We start from the raw sequence: 24619 nt of genomic DNA, 5'->3' as shown, positions 1-24619 counted from the left end.
CGCGTGTGTGTGCGCGCACGCGGGGCATGCGTGTGGCAACAGCTTGCTCGCTCGCAGTGTCGCTACCCGGCTGAGAGGCCTCTACGTTCAGTAACCAGCCTTCAGCTCGCTGATGCACTGAAGCTGATTCATGCCATGCGGTGGGTAGAACAGAGACGTCCGACGGTGGAAGGCTGCTGGGTGTAGGTCACTCCTGCCAGGGCTCGGGGGCAGCCCCCCCTCCCCTCTCTCTCTCTCTCTCTCTCTCTCTCTCTCTCTCTCTCTCTCTCTCTCTCTCTCTCCCTCCCCTCACGCGGCTCATTCAGAGTATTTAAAACCCTGCCGGAATACTCGGGTTACGCGGGTCTGCTGTCATACAGGTCAGAGCTGTCTCTGACTGGAGTGTGCATGTGAGACGGAGAGGGAGGGGCTGTTGCATCCGTCAGACCTGTTCCCTAATCTCAGGGACGGCAGTGTCGAAGCCTGTTTAGACTGACTCGGTTGTTACTGAAACTGCGGGGGGCTGTATTCAGTTATGTTTGTGCAAGTCCCCCTACTAAAACAACTCTGCCATCAGCTTCTGTGCGTTCTCTCAGATGGTGCCATGGTTCCTGGCTGTCTGGGGCAGGAGCTGGGGGTGGTGTCAGTACTGAGGCCCTGTCTGTAGCAGGAGCTGGGGTGGTGTCAGTACTGAGGCCAGGAGACAGGCTTGGCAGGCCAGACAGGCTGAACCAACAGAGCCTGGCAGGGAGCGGAAGGCAGACTGTGGTGTGTGTAAGTGTGTGTGTAAGTAAGAGAGCTCTGCCTTCTCCCTATGACAGCTGTCTAGACATGGTGCCCATTTGGGCCAAAAATGTGCCTCAGGCCCCACCAAAGCTGGTCAGGAATGAACCTGTCCTTATCTGTCTGGTTGTGTGTGTGTGTGTGTGTGTGTGTGTGTGTAGGTGTGTGTGCGTGTGCTCGCGGGACAATGAGTATGGCGTGACTCTGCTGTGTTGGATGCTTATCATGTTCTGTCTGTAATGTGACGCAGTCACATATGTGTGTGTGTGTTTGTTTGTGTGTGTGTGTGTGTGTGTTTGTGTGTGTCAGTGTGCCCCCCCGGCCGCAGCTTCCAGACAGTCACATGGTCTGTGTCCATCTGAGCGTCTGTCTGCAGAGTCATCCTGTGTCAGCTGCCTGCTTGTGACGCCGTCTGTTTTCCATACACACTAGAGAATTAGGGACTGCTTGTGGTTGTGGTTTACTGATAAATACCTAACAGATTATTTAGTCCAGTACAAAGGACTCACGTGTGTGTGTGTTGGGCATTTGAGACTGGCATAGTGTGTGTTCCTACTCTGTCCTGAGGAAACAAGTGGCATGTTATATCTAGTGATATAGACATCGCCAGACACATACAGCTATTGAAAAATGATTAAGCATTAACACACATTCTTCTTAATTGCTAGGATGAACAGGAACATCATGGTAAACTGAACTGAAGCTGAACAGTGAAACGCTGCCAGCAAGATGTTTTTTCCCCCCCTTCTCTGAGCAAGGAGTGCCTGCTAGTATGCTGTTTGACACTCTCTCAGACTGTCTGGTCTGGAACAGGATGTGGTTAGAAACAGACAAGGCGTGACCGTGTGTGTGTGTGTGCGCACGCGTGTGAGCGTCTTGTTTCCGTGTGTGTGCGCGTCTTTGTATGTGTGTGTGTGGCCTTGCGTGCGTCTCGCTCTCGTTACTCCAGCCTCCCTCGCTCGCCGTCTCAAAGAAGAATGAAAAGGCACCTAAATAAAGGCTGTTTTTCTTTTTTCTCTCACTCCCCCCCCCCCCCCCACCCCACCCCCATTCCTCTCTAACTCGGGAGGGAAGTAGGAAGGGCTTTTCTGGCGCGCCCCCCCCCCCCCCCCCCCTCCCCCTGTGTGCCGTCGCTGCTGGCTCTGAAGGCCAGCTATATGAAAGCTTCAGAGAGGGGCCACTGCACAGTGTAGGAGCCAGTGGAGCGGAATGGGGAAAGGGGGACGGCAGGGGGCACAGGCACGGCTTTGTGTGCCCCCTTTATCCCCCCCCCACACACACACACATCTCTCTCTCCCTCTGTTTTTCTCTCTCTCTCCCCCTCTCTTTCTGGTTCTCCCTACCCTGGGCGAGGTAGAGTGATGAGCTGGCCAGGGTTTTGTTTGTTACCAGTGGATCAACATATGGAGACACGATCAGCCTGGTGAAGTGTGTGTCCCCGTGTTGCTAGGCCCTGTTCACCTCTGGCGTGAACACGCGTCTTGGCTGATCCTGTCAGGGGCGGACAGCTCTCAGTACAGGTGTGAATGCACCTGACCCACCGAGGACGTGTTGAGATCACTCGCACACAGCCTGTGTAGCAAGTGTGTCTGTGTGTCCCTGGCCACGCTGAAGGACCGCCCCCTCATCTGACGTCTTCTGCTTTAGTGGAAGTACGTCCACGCTCTTCTGGTTTGGTCCGGAACCCTCCCAAGGAACAGACCCAGTCTGTGTCGTTTCGATTTCTTCTTCTTCTTTTCATTTCCGGCAGACCAGGCACAGGAAGTGCATTGCTGCCTCCCGTCGGTTAAAAAACTAAAAAAACAAAACGAAGCATTTGTTCTTTGCAAAGGGGAAACGATGCAGGCGACGTGTTCATCTTCATGTAGAGCGTGGGAGAGAGGTCTTATCTCATGTGGTGACTGGAGACGTATCCTAATGCCAGGCGTGAACTGAGAGATGTCCATTTGTGACCTTATTACCCAAGACTCATGTTGACGTAGGTGTCAACAGGGCCTTAGAGATGGAAAACAGTGCCCACGCTGACTCCTCATTGAAATGGAGTGTGTGTGCGTGTGTACGCTGGTGTACTGATGCGTGTGTGTGTGATGTCCTGCAGCAGACTGCTGCTAGATTAGAGCAGTGTGTAGCGGGGCAGAGCGGGTGCCTGGAATGCTAATCCACACTGTCACGTAGGCTGGCTCTAACAGGGAGCAGGGGGACCCTGTCTGTGGGGCTAGAGCATGCAGGAATGCAGCAGTATGTGTCTCCCCCCCCACCTTAGAGTGTGTGCGTGTGTGTCACAGCAGCAACTCTGGATAAGAGAGGTGCTTCATTACTGTAGATTAGAACAGAGCTGCATGGCAGGTGTTGGCAAGGGGGAGGAGGGGGGTTTGGACAGAAGGAAGGAGAGAGAGAGCGAGTGGAGATATGGAGAGAGGGGGGAGGTATGGAGAGAGGGGTGGAGGTATGGAGAGAGGGGGGGGAGGTATGGAAGGAGGGGGGAGATATGGAGAGAGGGGGGGAGGTATGGAGAGAGGGGGGGAGGTATGGAGAGAGGGGTGGAGGTATGGAGAGAGGGGGGGAGGTATGGAGGGAGGGGGGGAGGTATGGAGGGAGGGGGGAGATATGGAGAGAGGGGGGGAGGTATGGAGAGAGGGGGGGAGGTATGGAGAGAGGGGGGGAGGTATGGAAAGAGGGGGGGGATATGGAGAGAGGGGGGTGGATATGGAGAGAGAGTCGAAGGAGAGGGGGAGGGAGAAATGGAGAGAGAGGGACTCAGAGATATGAAGAGTGGGATGTAGGAATGATGAGGCAGAAGGAGAGGTGGAATGAGTGGATGAAGAACAGACAGACGGGGAGAGACAGACCAGGCGATGCTTTAAATCACACGCACACACACACACTGCACGCAGCCACTCATTATGGACTCACAGAAGCCACTTCCAGATTACCAGGAATAATGAGCTGGTGTGTGTTTTTTGTGTGTGTGTTTGTGTGGGCGGGGGGGGGGGGCGGGGGGCGTTCTTTCAAGCTCCAGACAAGCAAGAATCAGAGAGAGAAACACAGGCAGCCATTAAAGCTGACGATGTAGCCTCCTGTCTGTGTGACACACAAACTCACCTTCACCCAGACACACCGCACACACACACACATTAACGAGCAGCTCAGCGGGCACTGTCACTGTCAGTGGTCATGTCTCTCGGCAGAGGTCAAGAAGATGAGAGGTCTCTCTCTGACCTGCTGCTAATGTTGGTTTGGCCCCGCGATGACACACTCACACACACACACACACACACACGATCGCACGCACGCAGTCTATGACAGTTAGAGGGCTCTGCAAGGCTTTCTCACCACTGCAGTGGGCTTGTTGTTGTTCCTGTCATCCCTCCCTCCCTCTCTCATCCTCACCACCCCCCCACCCCCACCCCGCTGCAGTGCTCTCTGAGAAAACACCCCCCACCTCACACACGTAGCCCTCTGCCTCAGACACACACACCCTGCCTCCACATGTAGCCCTCTGCCTCAGACACACACACCCTGCCTCCACATGTAGCCCTCTGCCTCAGACACACCCCCCACCTCACACATGTAGCCCTCTGCCTCAGACACACACACCCTGCCTCCACATGTAGCCCTCTGCCTCAGACACACACCCTGCCTCACACACGTAGACCTCTGCCTCAGACACACACCCTGCCTCACACATGTAGCCCTCTGCCTCAGACACACACCCTGCCTCACACACGTAGACCTCTGCCTCAGACACACACCCTGCCTCACACATGTAGCCCTCTGCCTCAGACACACACCCTGCCTCACACACGTAGACCTCTGCCTCAGACACACACCCCCTGCCTCCACATGTAGCCCTCTGCCTCAGACACACACCCTGCCTCACACACGTAGACCTCTGCCTCAGACACACACACCCTGCCTCCACATTCCCGTTAACGAGAAGTCCGGGCTAATATCCGGAGAAATATAACCATATCATCTGATTGTCCCTGTGGTTCCCAGGATAATTCTTTAACGGGTAAATAGGGAAAAATAGATCAGAGAGCCTGTTTATTATTCAGTTAAACTGTATTGAGTGTGTGTGGTGGTGCTGGGTCTTGATCTGTGGATTAGTGTACATATGTTAGAAGGAGTGTGTGTCAATAATGTACAATATGGCTTTCACTGTTCCTCCTTACTCACCTCTCCAATCCTCTTGGTTTTGGAACTCTCCTTCCTGTTCATCTTTCTTTCTCTTGAGCTCCACCTTTTCCTGTCTTTCTCCTCTCCTCTCCTTCCCCTCTCCCCCCCCTCCCCCTTCTCTGCAGGAAAGTCTAGTTTCCTTGGTGCCTCGGCAACCAGTTGGTCAGGTGTGTGTGTGTGTGTGTGTGTCAGCTCAGTGGAACTGTAGGCAGTCTGTATTGTCAGGCCTGTCTGTTAGAGATAAGCATCAGCCCATCAGCTCATGGTCTCTTGCTGACTGTGGCCTGGATAAGCTCAGAGAAACACACACACCCACACAGCCTACACACACACACACCCACACAGCCTACACACACACCCACAGGCAGCCGTGCCAGCAGTATTTACCAAACAGACAAGTGTGTGTATGCCAGACTGAGTACAGAATCATGTACATGTCTCTCACACACAAACAGGTCTTTGTGTTAAACGAAATACTACTTCCAGCTGTGCTTCATGTAGCACCACCCCACCCCCCCCCCCCCCCCCCACACACACACACACACACACACAGTCTTGTCTGTTTTATTTATGGTCCTCCCACTATCTGTCATCTCCTGGTCTGTTTCTTTGCTCGTCGATGGTGCTTCTCTTCCTCTGTGTTCCTGTAGGACGCTGTTCGTCTTTCTTGTCCACGTCGGTGGTAGTTGACTGGCTTCCTCTCTGAAGTGTCATTGTTGTGCCTCTGTATGTCCTGGTCGCTGTAGTTCCTCAGGCTTGTCTAGGACGTGCTGCTTGGACAGTGTATGGGTTTTGCCTGGTCGTTTTCCCTCGTCTTCCGTGAGGGTTTAGGTTGGTTTAGGTGCAGTTCTATGGCCGTGTGTGTACCCCTCTCTCTGCGACATTGCTACAAAAAGGGCCATACAGACAAATGTGATTTATATTTTACATTTAGTCATTTAGCAGACGCTCTTATCCAGAGCGACTTACAGTAAGTACAGGGACATTCCCCCCGAGGCAAGTAGGGTGAAGTGCCTTGCCCAAGGACACAACGTCATTTTGCTTGGCGGGGAACCGGCAACCTTCTGATTACTAGCCCGATTCCCTAACCACTTGACTCCCTTGTTTCCAGATCCAGGAGAAGCTCTGTAAAAGATCACGTATGTAGACAAGATGTAGCTTTCTAAGAGGAGCAACAGTAAACTGTTGGCATGACCGGGAATCGAACTGGCAACCTTCGGATTACTATCCCGATTCCCTCACCGCTCAGCCACCTGACTCCATTTGATACGCGGTGTTGATCCTAACCCATGTCCCCCTCCCCTGGGTGTGCTTGTTTCAGAAGCCTGTGGACGAGGTGAGGAGATCCCCCACAGAGCTGTGCTCCCCCAGCGCCAAGCAGCTCGACACTGACTCTGGAAGAAAGGTCAGCTCTCTCTCCCTCCTCTCTCTCCTCTCTCTCCCTCCTCTCTCTCCTCTCTCTCCCTCCTCTCTCTCCTCTCTCTCTCTCCTCCCTCTCCCTCCTCTCTCTCCTCCCTCTCCCTCCTCTCTCTCCTCCCTCTCCCTCCTCTCTCTCCCTCCTCTCTCTCCTCTCTCCCTCCTCCGTCCTCCCTACCCCCCCCCCCCCCAGTGTCCTTCTCTCCAGCCTGCTACACACAGGGTCAGACTCCCAGGTCACCCCCCCTCCCCCTCACACACACACCTCCATTCAAAAGGCACACTTCACCCCCCCCCCCTTCTCAAACAACCATTCAACCCCCCCCCCCTCATCTGTATCAACCTCCAACCCTCCCCTGCTATCAATACCCTGCCCCCCCAACAGACACACACACATGCAAGTAAACACACACAACACAATGAAAGACAACTATGACCTCCTCATCTTTCACTGTCCCACACACACACAAACAAGGACAGACACACCCTGCCTCCCACCTCCCCTCCCCCTCCCCTCTGTGTTGCAGCGGTCATCATGAGATGTGTGTGTGTTCTGCCTAGTAGGGATCTGGCCCGGCTCTTAGAAACCATCCATCTCCACAAGCATGGGCTACCCCTCACAGTTAGTTTACCGGCAGAGCCATGTAACACACACACACACCCACCCTCTTCACCGTGTGTGTGTGGCGCGCTCTAATACGCTCACAATACAAACTCGATTTGTTCGTATAATTTGTCTTCCTCGTTACAGCCGGTAGACACAAATGTGAGGGTGTGGAACGTGCATGCCTTGCCCTTTGTGGACGCCACACGCTCACGTCATGACTCTCTCGGGCTTGTTTTTCCTTCCTGTCTCCAGGGTAAAGGTCCACCCTCACTGGTCTTCAACCGCCTGTTCTCTGACATCAAAGAGGAGTCCGGCCATTCTCCTCTGGTGCATCCCAGGTATTACATTACCCACACTGCACCTCTCCACAGTGCTCATATCATCCCCTGCTGAATCACACACTGCTACAAAGGCATCCATCCACTAGATTGTGAATCGGTGCAACAATAAATGACTGTAGGTATTCTGGATTGTGCGTACAGTATAATCTCTAAACCATTGCCTCTCACTGTCCCGCCATTCCCAGAATTCCCTGGGGATGGCGTGAGGACACAGTCTGCGGTCCCCGCTAATCTGCCCCAGATTAAGGCTGGAATTATGTGTGTTTAGCCCCATGACAGCCAGCCAGGTCGGCACGCTAGTCCAGACAGTAGGGTGAACCAGGATTAGCAGTGTGACCTCAGGTAGAGCTCAGACTAGTCTGCTCTCTGGGTCAGCAGCCCAGGATACACCAGGATGAGCAGTCAGTCCGGATGACCTGACCCGACCACGCAGGCCAGCCGTGTGCTGCGGCGCTGCTCTTTCTGTATGTAACTGGAGTCAGGTGGCTGAGCGGTTAGGGAATCGAGCTAGTAATCGGTTGCCGGTTCGAATCCCGGTCGTGCAAATTTACGTTGTGTCCTTGGGCAAGGCACTTCACCCTACTTGCCTCGGGGGGGAATGTCCCTGTGCTTACTGTAAGTGGCTCTGGATAAGAGCGTCTGCTAAATGACTAAATGTAAATGTAACTGTGGGTGTCCTGTGTGTGTTTTCCAGTTACTACCTGTACACCTACGATAAGATGGTTGCCCCTAACGTGTCCCTGAGGAGGGAGGAGGAGGTCAGCCCCGACGTGCTGGGAGCTCTGCTCAAACACCACTACAGCAGGAGAGGCCTGGCTGCCGACCAGCCCGCCATGGGTCAGTACACAGACATGCACACACACCACACACACCGCATGCAGACACACACCGCATGCAGACACACACACACCGCATGCAGACACATACACACACACCGCATGCAGACACACACACACCGCATGCAGACACATACACACACACACACCGCATGCAGACACACACACACACACACCGCATGCACACACACACGCACACACCGCATGCAGACACATACACACACGTACACCGCATGCAGACACATACAAATAGACCCGCACACACACAATCACACACCAGATGCACACAGACATACTTACTCACACATACACAAACACACACACACCTTGAGGTACCAGTCTCTGGGGTAGAGGTGTTGGGGTCAAAGTACAGCAGAACCTGCTTACCTTCCCTCCCTCCCTCCCTCCCTCCTTCCTTCCTTCCTTCCTCCCTTCCTTCCTTCCTTCCTTCCTTCCCTCCCTCCCTCCCTCCCTCCCTCCCTCCACACTCTGTCACCCTCTTCCTCTCCTTCATCACAACCTCCATATCTCTCTCATTCTTCCCATTTCATCTCCTTCTCCTTTTCTCTCTGTTTTTCCCTGTCTGCTATCTTCACATCCTCTCTCACACCTCCCCCCTCTGTGGCACCCTGACAGCTTTTTCTACTCTGTTTCTTTCCCATCCTCCTAATTCATCGTAGGTTTTTTTTTCTCACTGTCTTTTCTATCTCGCTCACTCTTTCTCTCACTCTCTCGCTCACACTTTCTCTCCCACCTTTCTCGCTTTGATCCCCCTCCCCCCCCCCACACACTCACACACACCCTCTCTGCCTGTCTCTCACTCTGTGAGTCACCCATTTAGGTTTGTGAGTCTAAAAGGCACCGCCTGCTTCCTGTCACGCATATATGAATATATTAGTCTGACATTCCCCCGTGGTGAGCGAGCCGGGGCACTAGCCCAGGTCCCACCGACACACCATTATCAGCCGATCAGGAAAGGCAGCGTCGCCATCCCTCTCATCCCTGGTGTGTGGGCGTGTCTGAGGGCTGGGCCTCGTATCCCGTGGCGATGGAGACTCTGACTCAACTGCCGTTGGGGGGACGGCGACAACACAGTAGACCGTCCTCTGTTTCCAGCGCCTCTCAACCTCTCTCTCCTCCTTCTCTCCTCCCTCCCTCTCCCTCCTCAGACCTCCACGCGTCTCCTCCCGAAGCCGAGGACGCTAAATCCCAGCGAACCGCCGCCGAGGAGAGAGAGCAAGAGCGGGAATGCGAACCGCGGGCTGTTTCCATGGAGACCAGCCTGGGCAGCAGGAAAGCCGCCCACTCCCCGCCCCCCCCTCCTCCTCCTCCTCACTCGGGGGCGTCGGCTGTGACGAGCGAGGACGCGGGGGGAGAGGACGACAAGGACAGGATCGTGGTGGAGATCATGCAGATGTACAGCAGGCAGCAGGAGAAGCTCAGCTGCACCCTGCAGAAACAGCTGCAGCTGGAGATGGTGAGTCTGGCTGGCCGGCCGCAAACACTCGCTCTTCACTGCAAACACGCACACGCACACACGCTCTTCACTGCAAACACACACGCACACACACACACGCTCTTCACTGCAAACACACACGCACACACACGCTCTTCACTGCAAACACACACACACACTCTTCACTGCAAACACACACACACTCGCTCTTCACTGCAAACACACACACACACACTCGCTCTTCACTGCAAACACACACACACACGCTCTTCACTGCAAACACACACACACACACACACACACACACACACACACACACACGCTCTTCACTGCAAACACACACACACACACGCTCTTCACTGCAAACACACACACACACGCACACACACACACGCTCTTCACTGCAAACACACACGCACACACGCTCTTCACTGCAAACACACACACACACACGCTCTTCACTACAAACACACACACACACACGCTCTTCACTACAAACACACACACGTTCTTCACTGCAAGAGAGAGAGAGAGAGAGAGAGAGAGAGACCCAGAGTGTGACCGTAGCGTGTCCCGTTGTGTCCAGGAGCTGGAGGCGGTGTGCGGGGGCGAGGCGGCGCGACTGCGGGAGCTGTCTGCAGAGCGGAGCCAGCTGCAGGTGGAGCTGGAGGCGGTGCAGGCAGAGCAGGCCCAGCGGCTGGAGCAGGCCCGGCAGGAGCAGCGGGAGCTGGAGGCTCGTCTGGACCAGCTCAGGCAGCAGAGCTGCGTGTGTGAGCCCGGGGCCACACACCTGCAGGAGGCCCAGTACACCGCCCAGGTATGCCACACAGGCTGGGGCTGGGGACACGCAGGCAGGCAGGCAGGCAGGCCCAGGTATGCCACACAGGCTGGGGCTGGGGACAGGCAGGCAGGCAGGCAGGCAGGCCCAGGTATGCCACACAGGCTGGGGCTGGGGACACGCAGGCAGGCAGGCAGGCAGGCAGGCCCAGGTATGCCACACAGGCTGGGGCTGGGGACACGCAGGCAGGCAGGCAGGCAGGCCCAGGTATGCCACACAGGCTGGGGCTGGGGACACGCAGGCAGGCAGGCAGGCAGGCAGGCAGGCAGGCCCAGGTATGCCACACAGGCTGGGGCTGGGGACACGCAGGCAGGCAGGCAGGCAGACAGGCAGACATGCAGGCAGGCAGACAGGCAGGCACACCACCACACCTGGGAAATCTGCAAGTTATTGATTGAGTCATTTAATGTTTGACACTCAGTGGGAAGTGTGTGTGATATAGAGATAGCGTGTGTGTGTGTACTACTAGCCAGACATGCAGTGTGATCAGTCTGTACACTGGGTCTTTGTTTGGGTTTCCACTAGACTTTATCTTGAGATAGGGGCTGTTATGCTGGGCTGGACTCTGGAATCTCGCCCCCCCTCCTCCCCCCCTCCAGCTCTCGTACAAAAGCCCAGTCTCCCTCCACTCGCTCTCTGGCATCTAGCGCAGACTGTCTGGCTGTAGGACTGCGTGTGTGTGTGTGTGTCTGCATCTGTGTATGTGTCCAGTGCATACCAATGTCTGCGTACCGTTCAGACTAACCTGACCTCACTTTCCCTCCCTTCGTCCTCTCCTTCTCTCCTCCTCTCCCCCTCTCCTCCCCCAGCTGGTGGACCTGCGTCAGAGGTTGGAGCGGGCGGAGACCGACAGGCTGGAGCTGCAGGGGGAGTTGAGGCGAGAGCGCGAGGCGCGGGAGAAGCTGGAGTGCCTGATCTCCCAGCTCCGGCAGCAGATGGCCCAGTCTGGCACGGCGGGAGGCAGCCCCTCCCCTCCCCCGACCCCGTCCTCCTCCACTGGCCCCCGCAGCCTCTCCCCGCCTCCCGCCTCCTCGGAGGCTCCCGAGGCTGCCTCTGGCCAAAAGTAGCCGCCGCCGTCCCCCCTCCCTCCCTCGATCCATCAATCTTTTTTTTTTTTCATCTCCCACCAGCCCCGCCACCCTCCCTCCCCGCCAGTTCAAGACTACATACTGTAGACAAAAACAAAACAGCTTGAGCCTGAAAGAACTCTCCTGACTTCTTTAGCCCCCCTCCCCCCCCCACCCACACACACCCACACACACCCATAACTGTGGCTTGTTGTCTCAACAACTTGTCTTTTTCTCCTTCACACCTCCCTTCGATTTTTTTAATACATATATATATTTTAGCAATGTAGAAAAACTTGTCATTGTTTTATTTTTTAATACAACATCACTTCAAAGTTCTTTGTTGTTTTGTTTTTTTTATTATTATTATTTTTTCAATCATTTCCCTCGATCCTTAAAACAGTATTTAAAACCTTTTTGGGGATGTATGTTTGTTTTTATTTATAGTTTTACTGAAACCGAACAGCTGCTTCACAGAGTTGGGTCTCTGTTTTTCTCCTTCCCTCCTCCTCTTGTCCCCTCGTTCCCTCATCCCTTCTTTCTTCTTACTTGGACACTGGACTTGATGTGTCATAAACCTACAGACACTTGGGAGTTGACACAGACTCTGATCCCAACCTCTTTACTCCGATTGAGTTGAACTCTACTTCGTACTACAACTACCTGGCACGGCAACCGGGGCCCAAGGACACAAAATGGCGGCCATACTCGTGTGCTCCGTCTCAGCGGTGCTCAGTACTAGCCACAGCAGGAAACTGCATGGACATTTTCATTTCACGTTATATTTCGTTTCTTTTGCTAAGAAACATCTGAGGGAGAAAAAAAAGAAGGTTCTATGTGTATAAAAACATAAAGTATATGGGGGGAGGTAGAACGTTATTGTACATAGCATTTGCAGTTATATGAAAATAGATGGTGATGAATGTCAGATAGGTTGAAGATGAAAGACTCTGAGCAAGGTTGGCCTTCAAACACAAACTCTTTAGACTTGCTCCTTTACTCCTCCTGTCTGTCTGTCTGCAAAGCTGCAGCTGGACTCCCTCTCCGCCCTCCTCCCCCCCCCCCCCCCCTCCTCCTCTCTCTAGACCAAACAGCCTGACTGTGACTGTGATTACAGCTGGCCATATCCTTCATCCCCCACCCCCTCTCCACCTTGTGACCTCACAATTTAAACACCTGTTGGCAAACACACCAATGCCCTCTACTGGGAAAACAACCTCCTGTACACAGCGGGGAAACAGTCACGATGGCCAGAGACAAGAATTTACACTGCCCTTGAAGACCCAAGCTTTAAGGCTGAGAGAAAATGTCGTGCATCAATCTGATCCCCCTCTGGGAATGGAATGTGGCGCGTTTTGAATTCACTCACGCTGTTTTTGGTACAAGGTCTCAGAAACCATCCATTCTGTTCTATTTCATTCTGAACTGTGCTTGGCAGTAGTACAGCGCTAGTCTAACGTGGTGCATGTATCTTACATATACATGCACACAGACACTTGGACTGCACAGTGGCCGTCTAGTCCACGTTATCAGTCAGGGAACGACAACAGAGTTTCCCAGTAGAGGATCTATGCTACAGTACTAGCCCCTTCCAAGTCTTTGTTTATCTTAATGCTAACTTCATTGTTAGCAGAGACTTCTTTTTATTATTTTTTTTGCCACCCCCTCGCTGTGAAAGCGTCATCTTGTTATGAAAATGTGGGTCACAGGTGAAAGGAATTAGTCCAGGACGGTTTGGTCCTTGGATGTGGCCCCTGCTCAGTGTTATTCCGCCTGGCTGAACAAACAGTACTGAGGAGAGAGGGAGGAAAGAAGGGATGGATGAAGGACTGACGCCCTCTCGCTGACTCTCTCTGTCTCCCTGGCTGGGTGGCCCGGACGCCGGGATACAGGGGGAGCCCCTTTTATCCCAGGCAGAATGGGGGGCAGCTGCTGTTGTCTGGGGCCTCCACTGCCCCAGGGTGTGCCCGGTACAGGATCCCCCATCTCTGTACCCACCCCGCCCCTCTCACTCCCACAACCACCCCGCTCCCTCCCCTCTTCAACACACACACACACACACACACACTACACACTCATCTCCAGTGCCAGATCAGCTGGGGTCTTGGCTGTTGTTTTGAAGCTGCTCATGAGAGCGAGCAGACACACAGCAGAGGAATAGGGAGCATTGTGGAGTTGCCAGGGAGAAAATCTTTTATAGCCAGTGAGCGGGATCCCAGAGAGTGAATGTGTAAATAATTGTTTAAAAGAGACGGGATCGGCCTCAGCTTAACTTCGAAGCTTCTTATGCATCTGCTATAAATGCAAATTGATAGACATTCCACTGTGCTCCAAACCTTTCAATGCAGATTTCTAAAGAGCTCCCTTGACAATAACAGGCCAATCAATGCTGAGGCAGAGTACAGTTCCTATTTGTTACCAGCCACGTTAAGCCAGTAACAGTTATTTTCACGAGGAGAAAAAAAAACTAGACAGCTACTTTGATGTCTGAAGTCTATATTGCAAATTTACACCCTTCTATTGTTCCATATAAACTTTTCCTGAAAATAAGAAATGCGATATTTAATGTATTAACTAAAGATTTATATTCACTTTGTATATACGGTAGTCATTAATATATTAGCTGTTCTTATGAGTAATCTTTAAAAGGTTATATAAATTGGACCAGAACAGAGGTTCCAAACAGCCTAAATGTTTTTTTGTTTTGTTTTTTTGAATATTTCTTTTTGTTTTTTTGCTTGAATAATATTTGAAGAATTCAGAGTTGACTTGTGTATTTGGTTTAGCCCTGTTGAAGGGTGTAAATTGGTGTTGAGAGTGAAATGCATGGATTTGTGATACCCGACCCACAGGACTGAAATGGAATAGGAACAGAAGTGCTTTTGCAACAGTACCCCCCCCCCTCCCCCCACTAACTGACTACTTAATTTTTTGTGAATTTCATCTTGATAGCTTACTGTGTACTGTAAAAACCTCCTCCTCGTTCCTTCCTCCACTGACCTCCCTCCCCCGACAAATTTTGAAATGCTCTGAATATTTGTAGAAAGAATAATCATTGAAATTAAACTGAAAATAATTCCTGCATGTGTCTCAACCCATTATGGTTTATGTCTGTTGTCACCAAGCCACTCAATTAATGTTTATTGTTCACGTAGTTGTTCCCTCACCCAAACGCACAAACTGTTAAGGTCGCTGTTTAGCATGATGATTTACGGGGCGAACATGGGACGATTTTTTTCGATTTAATTGAAGTGAACTAAACGTTTGTTCAGCAGACAAACCACCACCACACAAATGTAGCCTCATTTGATTGGACGAGTAACATGGGGAAGCATCACGTTGGTGTGCCTATTGTGGGCGTGTGCACCGTCTGCTTGGCAGAGACTGAAGCACAGTCGCTAAAAAGGGATACACGTGTTCACGTAGCTCTGTGGTTGTGTTTGTGTGTGGTCGTTTAGTTTGACTTTCTGAGACTTTACTCTTGGGGAAGGTCATCCTTGTAATAACGGAATGCATGGTTCTGATGTGTTTACATCAATCACACGATAATCAGTATTGTTTTATTATTGCCATAATTACCTCTCCAGCAGGCAACGGTTTTTATTATTTTTTTTTACACAGGTATGGGGTGTCTGATGTATGTTTAAGTTTTTCTGTGTAAATTGCGTTTTATACACAGGGGGGTGCTGTATATCTACTTGGTTGTATGCCATATTGATAATAAAACAAAGGACTAGAAGTAGGAGGAAGTAGGTGGAACACAGTGTGCTGGGCTTTCTTGCAGTGTGACAAGTTAGATATGCTTTGTACAGATTTTTTTTATTGGTGTGCAGTTTGCCCAACTCACTTTTAAGGACTTGTTCTGGCCTACCTTGAAGTGTACAGTTCCTAGCATTCGCATACAGAAGTAGCATACCCAAGAGTTGTGCCCTTGATATAAAAAAAAAAAATAAGAATAATAATCAAACGTATTTAGGGCTCATCAAAAACAAGCAGGATTCCTAACTGTTGAAGGGATCCATTTATGCTTTGTTGCGTTTAGGTTGACAAGCAGCATTATGATATAACAGTGTAGAGGACTAGGGTGTAGGCTACAACTGTGATATGATTTCTAACATAAGGTTTGACTTGTTACTCGAGATAGGCACACCATGTTAATCAATTTGTACACCTTACACATTATATTAGAAAGATACAATATTTATGGCTTTGTTTAATGATTCAAACTTTATTTTTCTCAATGCTATTCTGAAACAAGAAACAGTGTCTGTGAATGACCATTGCATACTATGTTGCCAATAATACAGTGTAATGAGAAGTTTGTTCTTGCATGAAACGAGACACTGTTCTCCTACCTCATGTTGTGATATAAAATATGTTTTTTAAGCAGAAGACACTGCATCTCTAACCGTTCATCATAATTGATATTTACTAGTAAACAACATACCTGTAAATGCTTTTAGCTAATACCTCAGTTGTATCTAGTGTTTTGTTTTGTCAGTTATTTTCCACCCCTCCCCCTGATTTCAGATATTGTATATACCCTGTATAGACAATGAACTTGGATCAAATTCAAGTAAAGTTCTGTAGTGTCAAACTGGTGTTTTCTGTTTCTTTTATTACAAGTTTAGGAGGGTGAGTCATTCACTCTCAGGAGTCATTCACCCTCAGGAATCATTTTCAGGAGTTATTCACTCTGAGGAGTCATTCACTCTCAGGAGTCCTTTTCAGGAGTCATTCACTTTTAAGTTAGTGTCACCATAACAGCGTCACCATTCTGCGAGGGCATTTTTTTTTTTTTTGTGGAAGCCTGTGTCAACACAAACACCATGTCCAGGAGCCTGTAATACGAATCAAGATCAACATGCTCTGGATTACTTTGTTACCCGGCTACACGAAGCCTAACAATCGCAATCACGATAAACGGTATCACGACAGCGGTTATCAACTCTAACTCAATCCCGGATCTTTCCAATCTAGAGACATGCGCGTTCACATAAAGGGGCGGTGTTTGCACCGTATGTCCAATCGCAAACATGAGAAAAACAAGAGCCGCATATTTCACGCAGGAGCAGACAATAATCTTACAAACTTTGTCTACTTCTCCTGCGTGAAATATTGTAATACAAACATATCAGGAATACAGACATATAATACAGGCACAAATCAACAAAGTCGCTGCTGCCAAGCTGGCAGAAAATAACAGACGCTGTAAATGCGTAAGATTCATGACTTATTGATATCACTGCCCCAGGCACAAGATGTGACCATAATTACACTTGTGCGTTCCATAACGTTAAACTTTTGTTGCTGTATTATTTAAGTTGCAACCCTTGCAGTGGCAAACGATCGTGGGAGCAAATAAAAAATACACATAATTCAAAATGGTAAGTAGCAGTAGGCAATACTTGCACATATTTTAAGGCCAACAAGTACAAGGCTGAATTGCCTGAGTCTGTCCCTTTTGTAGGATATTGGTATACAAAGGGCCTATAGAACAATGAAATTGCTTGCAGCCAACAGGAAGAAAAATTAGGCAATTGCTTGCAGCCAACAGGAAGAAAAATTAGAAAAACAGGTCATTTCTTCAGACCCTGGTGGCAGCAGCTCGGAAACCCAGCCATATGTATGTTTCAAGTAATCTATGTGACCATGTTCATTCAAAAATTATTTATGAATAGGCCTATAGGAGTGAAATGTATTACTGTTCTCTGCATTGACAGGAAATACAGTGGTTTTGCTGCCACCACCCACTGTCGTGAAACTAATAGTCATACGCCAGTATGTATGCCATATGTGGTTGCTGAATATTGATCAAATATGCCATTTACTTTGTCAAGTGGAGGTCCTAGATTATCAGGAAACTGTACAGACGTGTCTGCCTGCTCAGAGAGCATTTTGGGGGTACACTTTTGAGTTTTATTTACCACTTGAACCACAGATGATGAGAGTGTGTGAACGTGTGTCTGTAATGACTAGCTAATGGTGGTTGTCTGAAAATGAGCCACAAGTCCTTAAAGTGCTCATTTCAAATATGACTCAATTGATTAAATTGCTTTGGTGTTAAACTCAGCAGGAAGAGGATCTTCTTCCTCCCCCTGAGCCTATGGCCTCCACTTCAAGGCCAAGACAAAGACACAAGGTATAAGCAATTAACCGTGAAACACAGTAGTCAAATGGGACACCTTCAAGTGTGCCTTGCAAAGAGACAATGTTCTTTATTTGTTTCAGGTTGGAGCAGACAATGTGAGGGCCCTGTATAAAAGAACCCTGGAGCTCGATATAGAGTATAAGAGCCTTTTAATAAAAAAACACGAGGATGTATTTGTTAAACTTTTTTCTACGTTTTGGTCTTTTTATACCTTTTTGTGGCTTTTTTGTTATGCATTTTGAGTCTTTTGCAGGGTTTTTCACCATTTCTTTCTTTCAATGTCCTATTTATTCTTTTTGAAAAATGCTATAAAAGTGAATGAAACATCCAAATTCAATGAAAGTAGTGAAATTATCATTTATTTCACTTGTGAAGAGCATTGTACGGTACCATACACATTGTTCTTTTTGGTTTGAAATGTTTTCGTTGAAGGAAACCCAAATTTCGGATATGGAAATAATTAGAAAATGGGTCAAAGCAAACCAAGGACAACGGAAGGGGTTAAGGGGAGACACTCCAGTGAATAGGAATAACATATCAACATGACACTACATAAAAGTACCCGTAGCGTAGCGAAATAACGCAACGCTATGCATAGTCTGTGGGACTGAGCGCACGGCTTCGATGTGTAGCATTGGCAACATACAGCTCAAGAAGCTGGCAAAGATACGTAATTCCCTCAGCTGAGAATCTATATCTTTCATAAAGATACTCATCAGGGAATGCCAAAGGGATTTGTCGGTCTCTAAATGTTCTGGCTCTTCTGAGCGCACCTCTCACTATCCGCGCACCAAGCTCCGCAGGATCTTCTATGAACGGTGACGTCATTATCATCAAGAATGAGTTAGTGGGCGGGGCTTTTATACCGGTTGATCTCTGATCTACAACTTAACCTGCTCCCGACCAGGTTAGGCGTTCAGCATGTGTTACCATGGCGATCTACCCCGGTAACAAGTGATCCACCGTCGTAATACAGAAAACCCTGGGTTGAACCTGAAGTTAACTCGTTAACGCCAAACCTTGATTCGTAGTACAGGCCCCAGGTCTTTTTAAGAGTTTGTGAGTGTTGCATTATGGCTTCATGGGTTTTCCTGATCGGTCAGGAAACTTAACCTCCAGTCGCAGAAATAGTCACTGAAGGCTGAACACTCCTCTAACTGTGGGGCTGACCACCAAACAAACACACCTATAATAAAACTGCGGGTGAAACACAGCCAGGCGACGTTCAATCCCAGGTAGGCAGGTATCCCGTCAGGCAGCATCAAGATAACAGTCAGGAGCAATATGAAACAAACCCAGGTACTCAGAAATATCCACAAACACTGGCCAATTGTAGCATTTTTGGACTTTGCATCGGTCTTGGTTTCTTTTGAAGCCCGGTTCTTTGACAGGGGAAGCCCTGTTAGCATGTGCAGTACCGCACACACAATAGTCAGGAAGAGCACCATGGCAACCTGTGGCATCTGAGTGCTGGATAGCACCCAGCACTGGTGCAACAGGTGGTGGGGCTCGTTCCCAAACACAGGACGGAACCCCGATACCAAGAAAACATAGAGAAGGACCAGAGTCCACAAAAGGCAGGTGGCCGTGATGTAACAAAGCTTCAGTCCCCTTGACGCAGATGTCGGACCAGGGAGAAGGATCCAGAAGTGGTCCAACGCAGACGCTGTCAGAACTGGCCAGTTCAGGGCATCGTAGGTGTAAGAAAAGATTTGAACCAACAGGCACACGTGATGTCTAGTAAGCCGCACACCCAGGACACAAAGGTCTCCTTGGAGGTGGAGGACAGAGAGACTGAGGGTCAGGAGAGAGTCCACCAACGCCAGGGAACAGGAGAACACTCCTAGAAAGCTCCAGAACATGTGTTTCTTCTGGAGCAGAACCAAGGTCCAGTTAAGGAGACTCTTCCCTCCCAAGCCCAGCAGTATGGATGGTACTGAGATTTCCATGACGATGCCTGGGTTTCTCAGATTTTACACTGTGGCTTGAAAGAACACTGTAGAGGAACAGAGGAAGTAAAATTTACTTAAAGTTCCTGTAAAGCAAATTTCCTGATTTGCTTCTCAGTACATTATGTACGTGTGAAATTAGTTTCTGAAAGCATGTGCAAAGCGAGAACACTGTCGCACTGAAATGTGGAACAGTTTCTCTTCCGTTTTCAGCTCAGGTTTTGTAGGCTATTGGCGGAGCCAAAACCCAACCGATCTACATCACAGCGACCTACGTCAGATCACAGACGGTTAATTCTGTTAATCTGCTGGTACACAAAGACAAAGTAATTAATACATAAAACACTCAGAGACTGCAGGTAGGTCTGTTCTGATATCTGCAATTGATTTAGCTCATGTTGCTGTTGTTGCTAAATTCAAGAAATTCGAGGGGGCGGAGATTCATCTTCAGGCGACACGGCCCCCCCCAGTCTCAAGCTGAGAAGACTGCTGATTTTCTCACGATTTCAAAGCCTAATTTAACATACTTATCTGTTTTTTTTCATTCGAATTTGGATGGGTAGTTGTCAACAAATTCTTCTGTGGTGTGATGAACTTAAAACTCATTTTCAAATCCATTTTACAGGATCTTTATGGTTGAAAGAGGCATTGGGGTATGGGAAAATCCCCACGTAACGCATGGAACAATGTTTATTTCTGCATATCGGTCATACCAAGGGCATAGGTTTGGTCTCAGCTTTGGTAGGGACACTGAAGGCCCCGCCCCGCCCCCCCCCAACGATTTCTTTTAAAATATGTAGGTAATGGTTGGTTTAGGTTTTATGGAGCTGTACTAGGCCTACATCATCTGTACTGGACTTCTGAGCAATGAAATAATGATTTATATTTGGGCATCCCAATTTATAGCACCTTTTTACTACCTACACAGTAATTCATCAATTTAATACAGACACTAACCATGCTTAGTTGACTGCTGACATTGGTCGAGATTACAGGGATAGCCATATTACTATCCAAGGGATTATATAGGCCCAACTACCAGTTAATATCACTTTTAAATTGCTAGCCTGCTGGTACTAGGCTAAACTAGCACGGTCCCATTATGTGGGTAGGTTAGCTTTATCCTTCTGGCTTCAACAAGACCAGCTTCTGCTAACACACTGGTCGAAAGATTGCAGACGCTAGGGATAGATTTAATACAAGCAAAAGTTACATGCTCTACTACACTAACAACTTTCAAAACATGTTTCCATTGTAGAATGGGTGGCGATGTAAGGCTAGCAGGTTTGCACTGTGTGGGTAGTTTTCCTACTTAGCTAGCTAACTAACAACGACCTTGCTAGCTACTTACTCTCTGGGTGGTGAAAAAACTTCTGATACATCTTTTCTTTTTGGGTGACATTTTCCTATCACAAAAGGGTCAAAAATATCAATGCTGATACCAAATGAAATACTAATATGAGGCTTTATTATTTCCTGGCGTATTTAGTAGTTTACCGTGTCAGACTACTGACAGCTCTCTTTCTGCAAGTCAAGATTCACGTGTCAAGTGTTTCTGACTGCCACTGATTCTGACTGCCACTTCAGCCAATTAAATTACATCATCTTGTCTCGCAGGCTCGAGGGCGCGTTGGATAACTTGAAAATGTATTTTTGCACTTTTCTGGGCGACGAACAATAATACAAATGAGTTTTGCAAATATATTGTGCAAAATATTTTTTCGGAATCGATCCAAATTACAGCACAAATGAGTTTGCTAAAATATTGGTGGGGACAATTTTGTCATCTTAAAATATTGGTGGGGACTAGTACCTAGCGTCCCCCGCTAAATATACGCCCATGGGTCATACAAAGTTTCATAGATTTGATCTCAAGTGTTAACGGAAATAAACCTGTTATGCAGTAGAACAAGCAGGATCCCACCTTGAGGATGCTTTACTACAGAATTTGTTTTACACGTTGATTCGTCACAGCTTTTAAAAATGCGAAAGTGCCAGCAGAATATGAATAGTTGTGTAGAAAGCTGTGTGTGTGTTGAATTACAATGAGTTAATGGGTGTCGATACGACAATAATCTTGATTCAAGATGTGCTAAGAAGAAACTGTCAATATAACGTTAAACACACAAGGTAATTTATACAGTCAAGGGTTTTCTTGGTGCTTATAAAAGAGAAAAGGGAAATATGACACAACGCCTAAAACTGATGAGCAATGTGTGCGGTTTAACAGTTGGGTCCCAAGGACTAATATACATACAATGATACAAAGGTAAGTAATGCAATAGATTTATATTACAGCTAACTTCACTTAGATTGATAGCAAAGGAAATTCTATTATTTTATAAAAAACAAATCTGAGTTACCTTGAGTAAATGCACTGAAGACACTGTAATAAACACACAGGTAATCCTGGCTGGTTGTATGCACAAGGGAAAAGACTTCGGCCACTTCAGGTTTTGAAAACGAGGAAGTGACAGAAGAGCATTGCAAAATACTGTGTGTTTGTTATGTCGTATAATTTGTGTGGAGTTCAAACTCTTTAGGGTTTTATGATGCACAGGGGCTTAACAGGCCAGGCATGTACAAACAGGTCTCAAGTATGAGGAGGGCGTGAAAGCTAGACTAATCATACCTGTTTGTGCGGTTTCTCGGCTTTGTTTTCATTCGAATTCATTCGAGTGTTGGCTTGCATAGCCACCATCTGTAAGTCCCATTGAACACAGGGCTCTCAAGTTTTGAAGACAGGCAAGAGTGACATTCCCCCCTCCCCGGGGGTCAAAATTAATTAATTGATTAATTGCTTTTTACCTGACATCTTTGAAAGACAGATGCAATGATTAATGCCATATGATTATAAAATATGACATGATTTTAAATTTGACCTATAACATCGACTATGCAATACATGTAAAATGTATTTAGTGCTAATAACATTATTAAGCCAATTTGGAGAGAGATGTTTATAATGTGACAATGTGTCAGTCATCGTGTGATAACGAAAATATGACTAGGCCTAGAATACTTGTTCTGAGCAGGTGTTGTCAGTGAACAGACTGTAAAACTGTTGGCTAAGTTACAGACACTCATGAAAAACTGATGCTAATTATCTGGGAAACATTTTCTAACAGCAGTCAAGTTGTCATTTGTGTCAAACAAGTTGTGAATTTGTTGTAAGATTAACAGGAGATCATGACCTACTCTGTGCTCAAAGTGATGCTCGAGCTCCAGTGGTTTCCTCTGTGGGTGAACGAAACTTTCAGAAGATGTTGTAACAGAATCACGTGAACAATTCCAGGATATGCTTTTTTTCATTGGTTGTTGCGTTAAATCGTACCCAGATACAATAGTGTTCTTTTCTGATTGGCTATTGCGTAGCCCAGTTCTGTTTTTTGATTGGCTGATAAGTGGCAGGCTCGACTAACAACTCCAACCGAGACGCGCTTGATTAGGCGCTGCGGCATATTAACCCTCGTGCTGCCTTCGGGTCACATGACCCAAAGGTTCATAATGAACCATCGTTGTGTTTACCCAATTTTACCCAATACAAAAACAAATTAAAATAATTTTATTTTAACCTTTGCAATGTGGGGGGTCTGAGACAGCCTAGCTGTTAAAAGAAAATGCTTCACTTTGTCTTTGTATGCAGTAAATCTGTCGCAATACGACGGTGGGTCACAATGACTGATGGGTCAGAATGACCCGAAGATAACACAAGGGTTAACAGGGCCGGATTAACCATTAGGGCAACTGGGCACTTGCCCAGGGGCACATTACATCTAAGGGGCCCTGGACAATGTCAACTAAAATGTTACATCACGTTATGAACGCAGTCCTAACTTTCCTTAATGTGAGTACTTTATTACAACTCGTTCGATCAAAATGTTATGTTAAATCACGTCAAAAACAGTGTTTGTGTAGTATAGTAGCCAGTGCCGCCGCTCCCATAACGCTCACTACGCGCTGTGCGTAGGGCACCAACTCCTGAGGGGGCACCAAAAAATAGCCAACTGAAAAATCATCATAGTTATAATACTTATAATACCGATATTATTTTAGTATAGAAATATTAGACACGTATATTACAAAACAGGCAGAACAAGAGATGTAGCCTATTTAAATGCTCACAAAAAGTTACGATGGTGCCCCCCCCCCCCCCAAAACAAAACAAATAGGCTACACACTCAATTTCCCAAGCTAGCTGTGGGTGCCCTTCCCTCAGTGGGCTGACGCACTTTGACAGTAGGCTAGGTCAACTTTTCTAAAATGGGCTTAAAACGATAACAGGAGTCAGGGGAAGGAAAGCATCACTTTCAGGTAAATCCATGTTTAATCATTGTTAAATAATTTTGGACATCCGTAATAGCGTCACATCAAACACAGGGGGGGAGGGGGGGCCTTAAACCTTGTTGCCCAGGGCACAGAAAATTGTTAATCCGGCCCTGCATATTAAATATATTATAAATAGTTTTTCCGCGTGAGAAATACAATGTGTAGTGGGAGTGCGTGACAAAAGACCGAAATGAGTGACTGTCACGCTCAATGCTTGACACTTGAGAGCCATGTGAACATCTTCAGCATACAGTCTTAGTTGCATGCTTAGAATCAGAATCAGAATGGGATTTATTCGCCATGAAAGTTTGCACAGACAAGGAATTTGCTTTGGCAGGAAGGTGCATACAATAAACATATAGGGACCTAAAATTTAAATATGTGGACTATCTATACTAAGGGTACATAAACTAGCAGTACTAAGTGGGATTAGAATATAATTAAATAGAAACCCTTATGGCAGTTATATCTTCATGCTGTGTTTAACAGCATCATAATCTCTAGCCTACTGAGCTAGGTCTATAAGGGCCTGTCTCTAGAGCAACTCTATGCACAAATAATAGGCTTTCTTTTCGTAATGCTAGTTTGAACATAGAGGACAGGTATTCTCCCAGTAATAACACTGATCACACTGCTCATGAAAACACGTGTGAATTTAATTTCAGAAACCCATTGCAGCTGTCAAACT

General features: G+C 48.1%; 2 protein-coding genes across 4 annotated transcripts in view; one reads left to right on the top strand and one right to left on the bottom strand.

The window, feature by feature from the left end:
- Nucleotides 1-13989, top strand: part of skila (SKI-like proto-oncogene a) — a 22868-nt gene extending 8879 nt beyond the window's left edge. For both annotated transcript variants that reach the window (XM_062480556.1, XM_062480557.1), the window contains exons 3-8: nucleotides 6263-6346; nucleotides 7217-7302; nucleotides 8000-8142; nucleotides 9311-9618; nucleotides 10184-10414; nucleotides 11245-13989. In XM_062480556.1, coding sequence (XP_062336540.1) covers nucleotides 6263-6346; nucleotides 7217-7302; nucleotides 8000-8142; nucleotides 9311-9618; nucleotides 10184-10414; nucleotides 11245-11502 — 1110 coding nt within the window. In that variant the 3' untranslated portion in view covers nucleotides 11503-13989. The remainder of the gene's footprint in view (nucleotides 1-6262; nucleotides 6347-7216; nucleotides 7303-7999; nucleotides 8143-9310; nucleotides 9619-10183; nucleotides 10415-11244) is intronic.
- A 1299-nt stretch (nucleotides 13990-15288) lies between these two features.
- gpr160 (G protein-coupled receptor 160) lies at nucleotides 15289-22109 on the bottom strand. 2 transcript variants are annotated; one of them, XM_062480559.1, is made up of 3 exons: nucleotides 21966-22109; nucleotides 18584-19649; nucleotides 15289-18549 (listed from the first exon to the last, which is right to left on the bottom strand). In XM_062480559.1, the coding sequence occupies exon 2, from the start codon at nucleotides 19600-19602 to the stop codon at nucleotides 18733-18735; it is 870 nt and encodes a 289-aa protein (XP_062336543.1). In that variant the 5' UTR covers nucleotides 19603-19649; nucleotides 21966-22109; the 3' UTR covers nucleotides 15289-18549; nucleotides 18584-18732. The 2 variants fall into 2 exon arrangements, with proteins under 2 accessions (XP_062336543.1, XP_062336542.1); XM_062480558.1 differs by lacking the exon at nucleotides 21966-22109 and having other exon boundaries at nucleotides 18584-19779.
- Nucleotides 22110-24619: the final 2510 nt, after the last annotated feature.

The sequence above is a fragment of the Osmerus eperlanus genome, chromosome 16, assembly GCF_963692335.1.
Source record: "Osmerus eperlanus chromosome 16, fOsmEpe2.1, whole genome shotgun sequence".
Classification (NCBI taxonomy): domain Eukaryota; kingdom Metazoa; phylum Chordata; class Actinopteri; order Osmeriformes; family Osmeridae; genus Osmerus; species Osmerus eperlanus.
Note: the sequence above shows the minus strand (reverse complement) of the source record. Positions and strands in the feature narration are given on the sequence as shown.

Excerpts from the sequence above, each read along its gene's own strand:
- gpr160 (XM_062480559.1), bottom strand. The coding sequence starts at position 19,602 with ATGGAAATCTCAGTACCATCCATACTGCTGGGCTTGGGAGGGAAGAGT.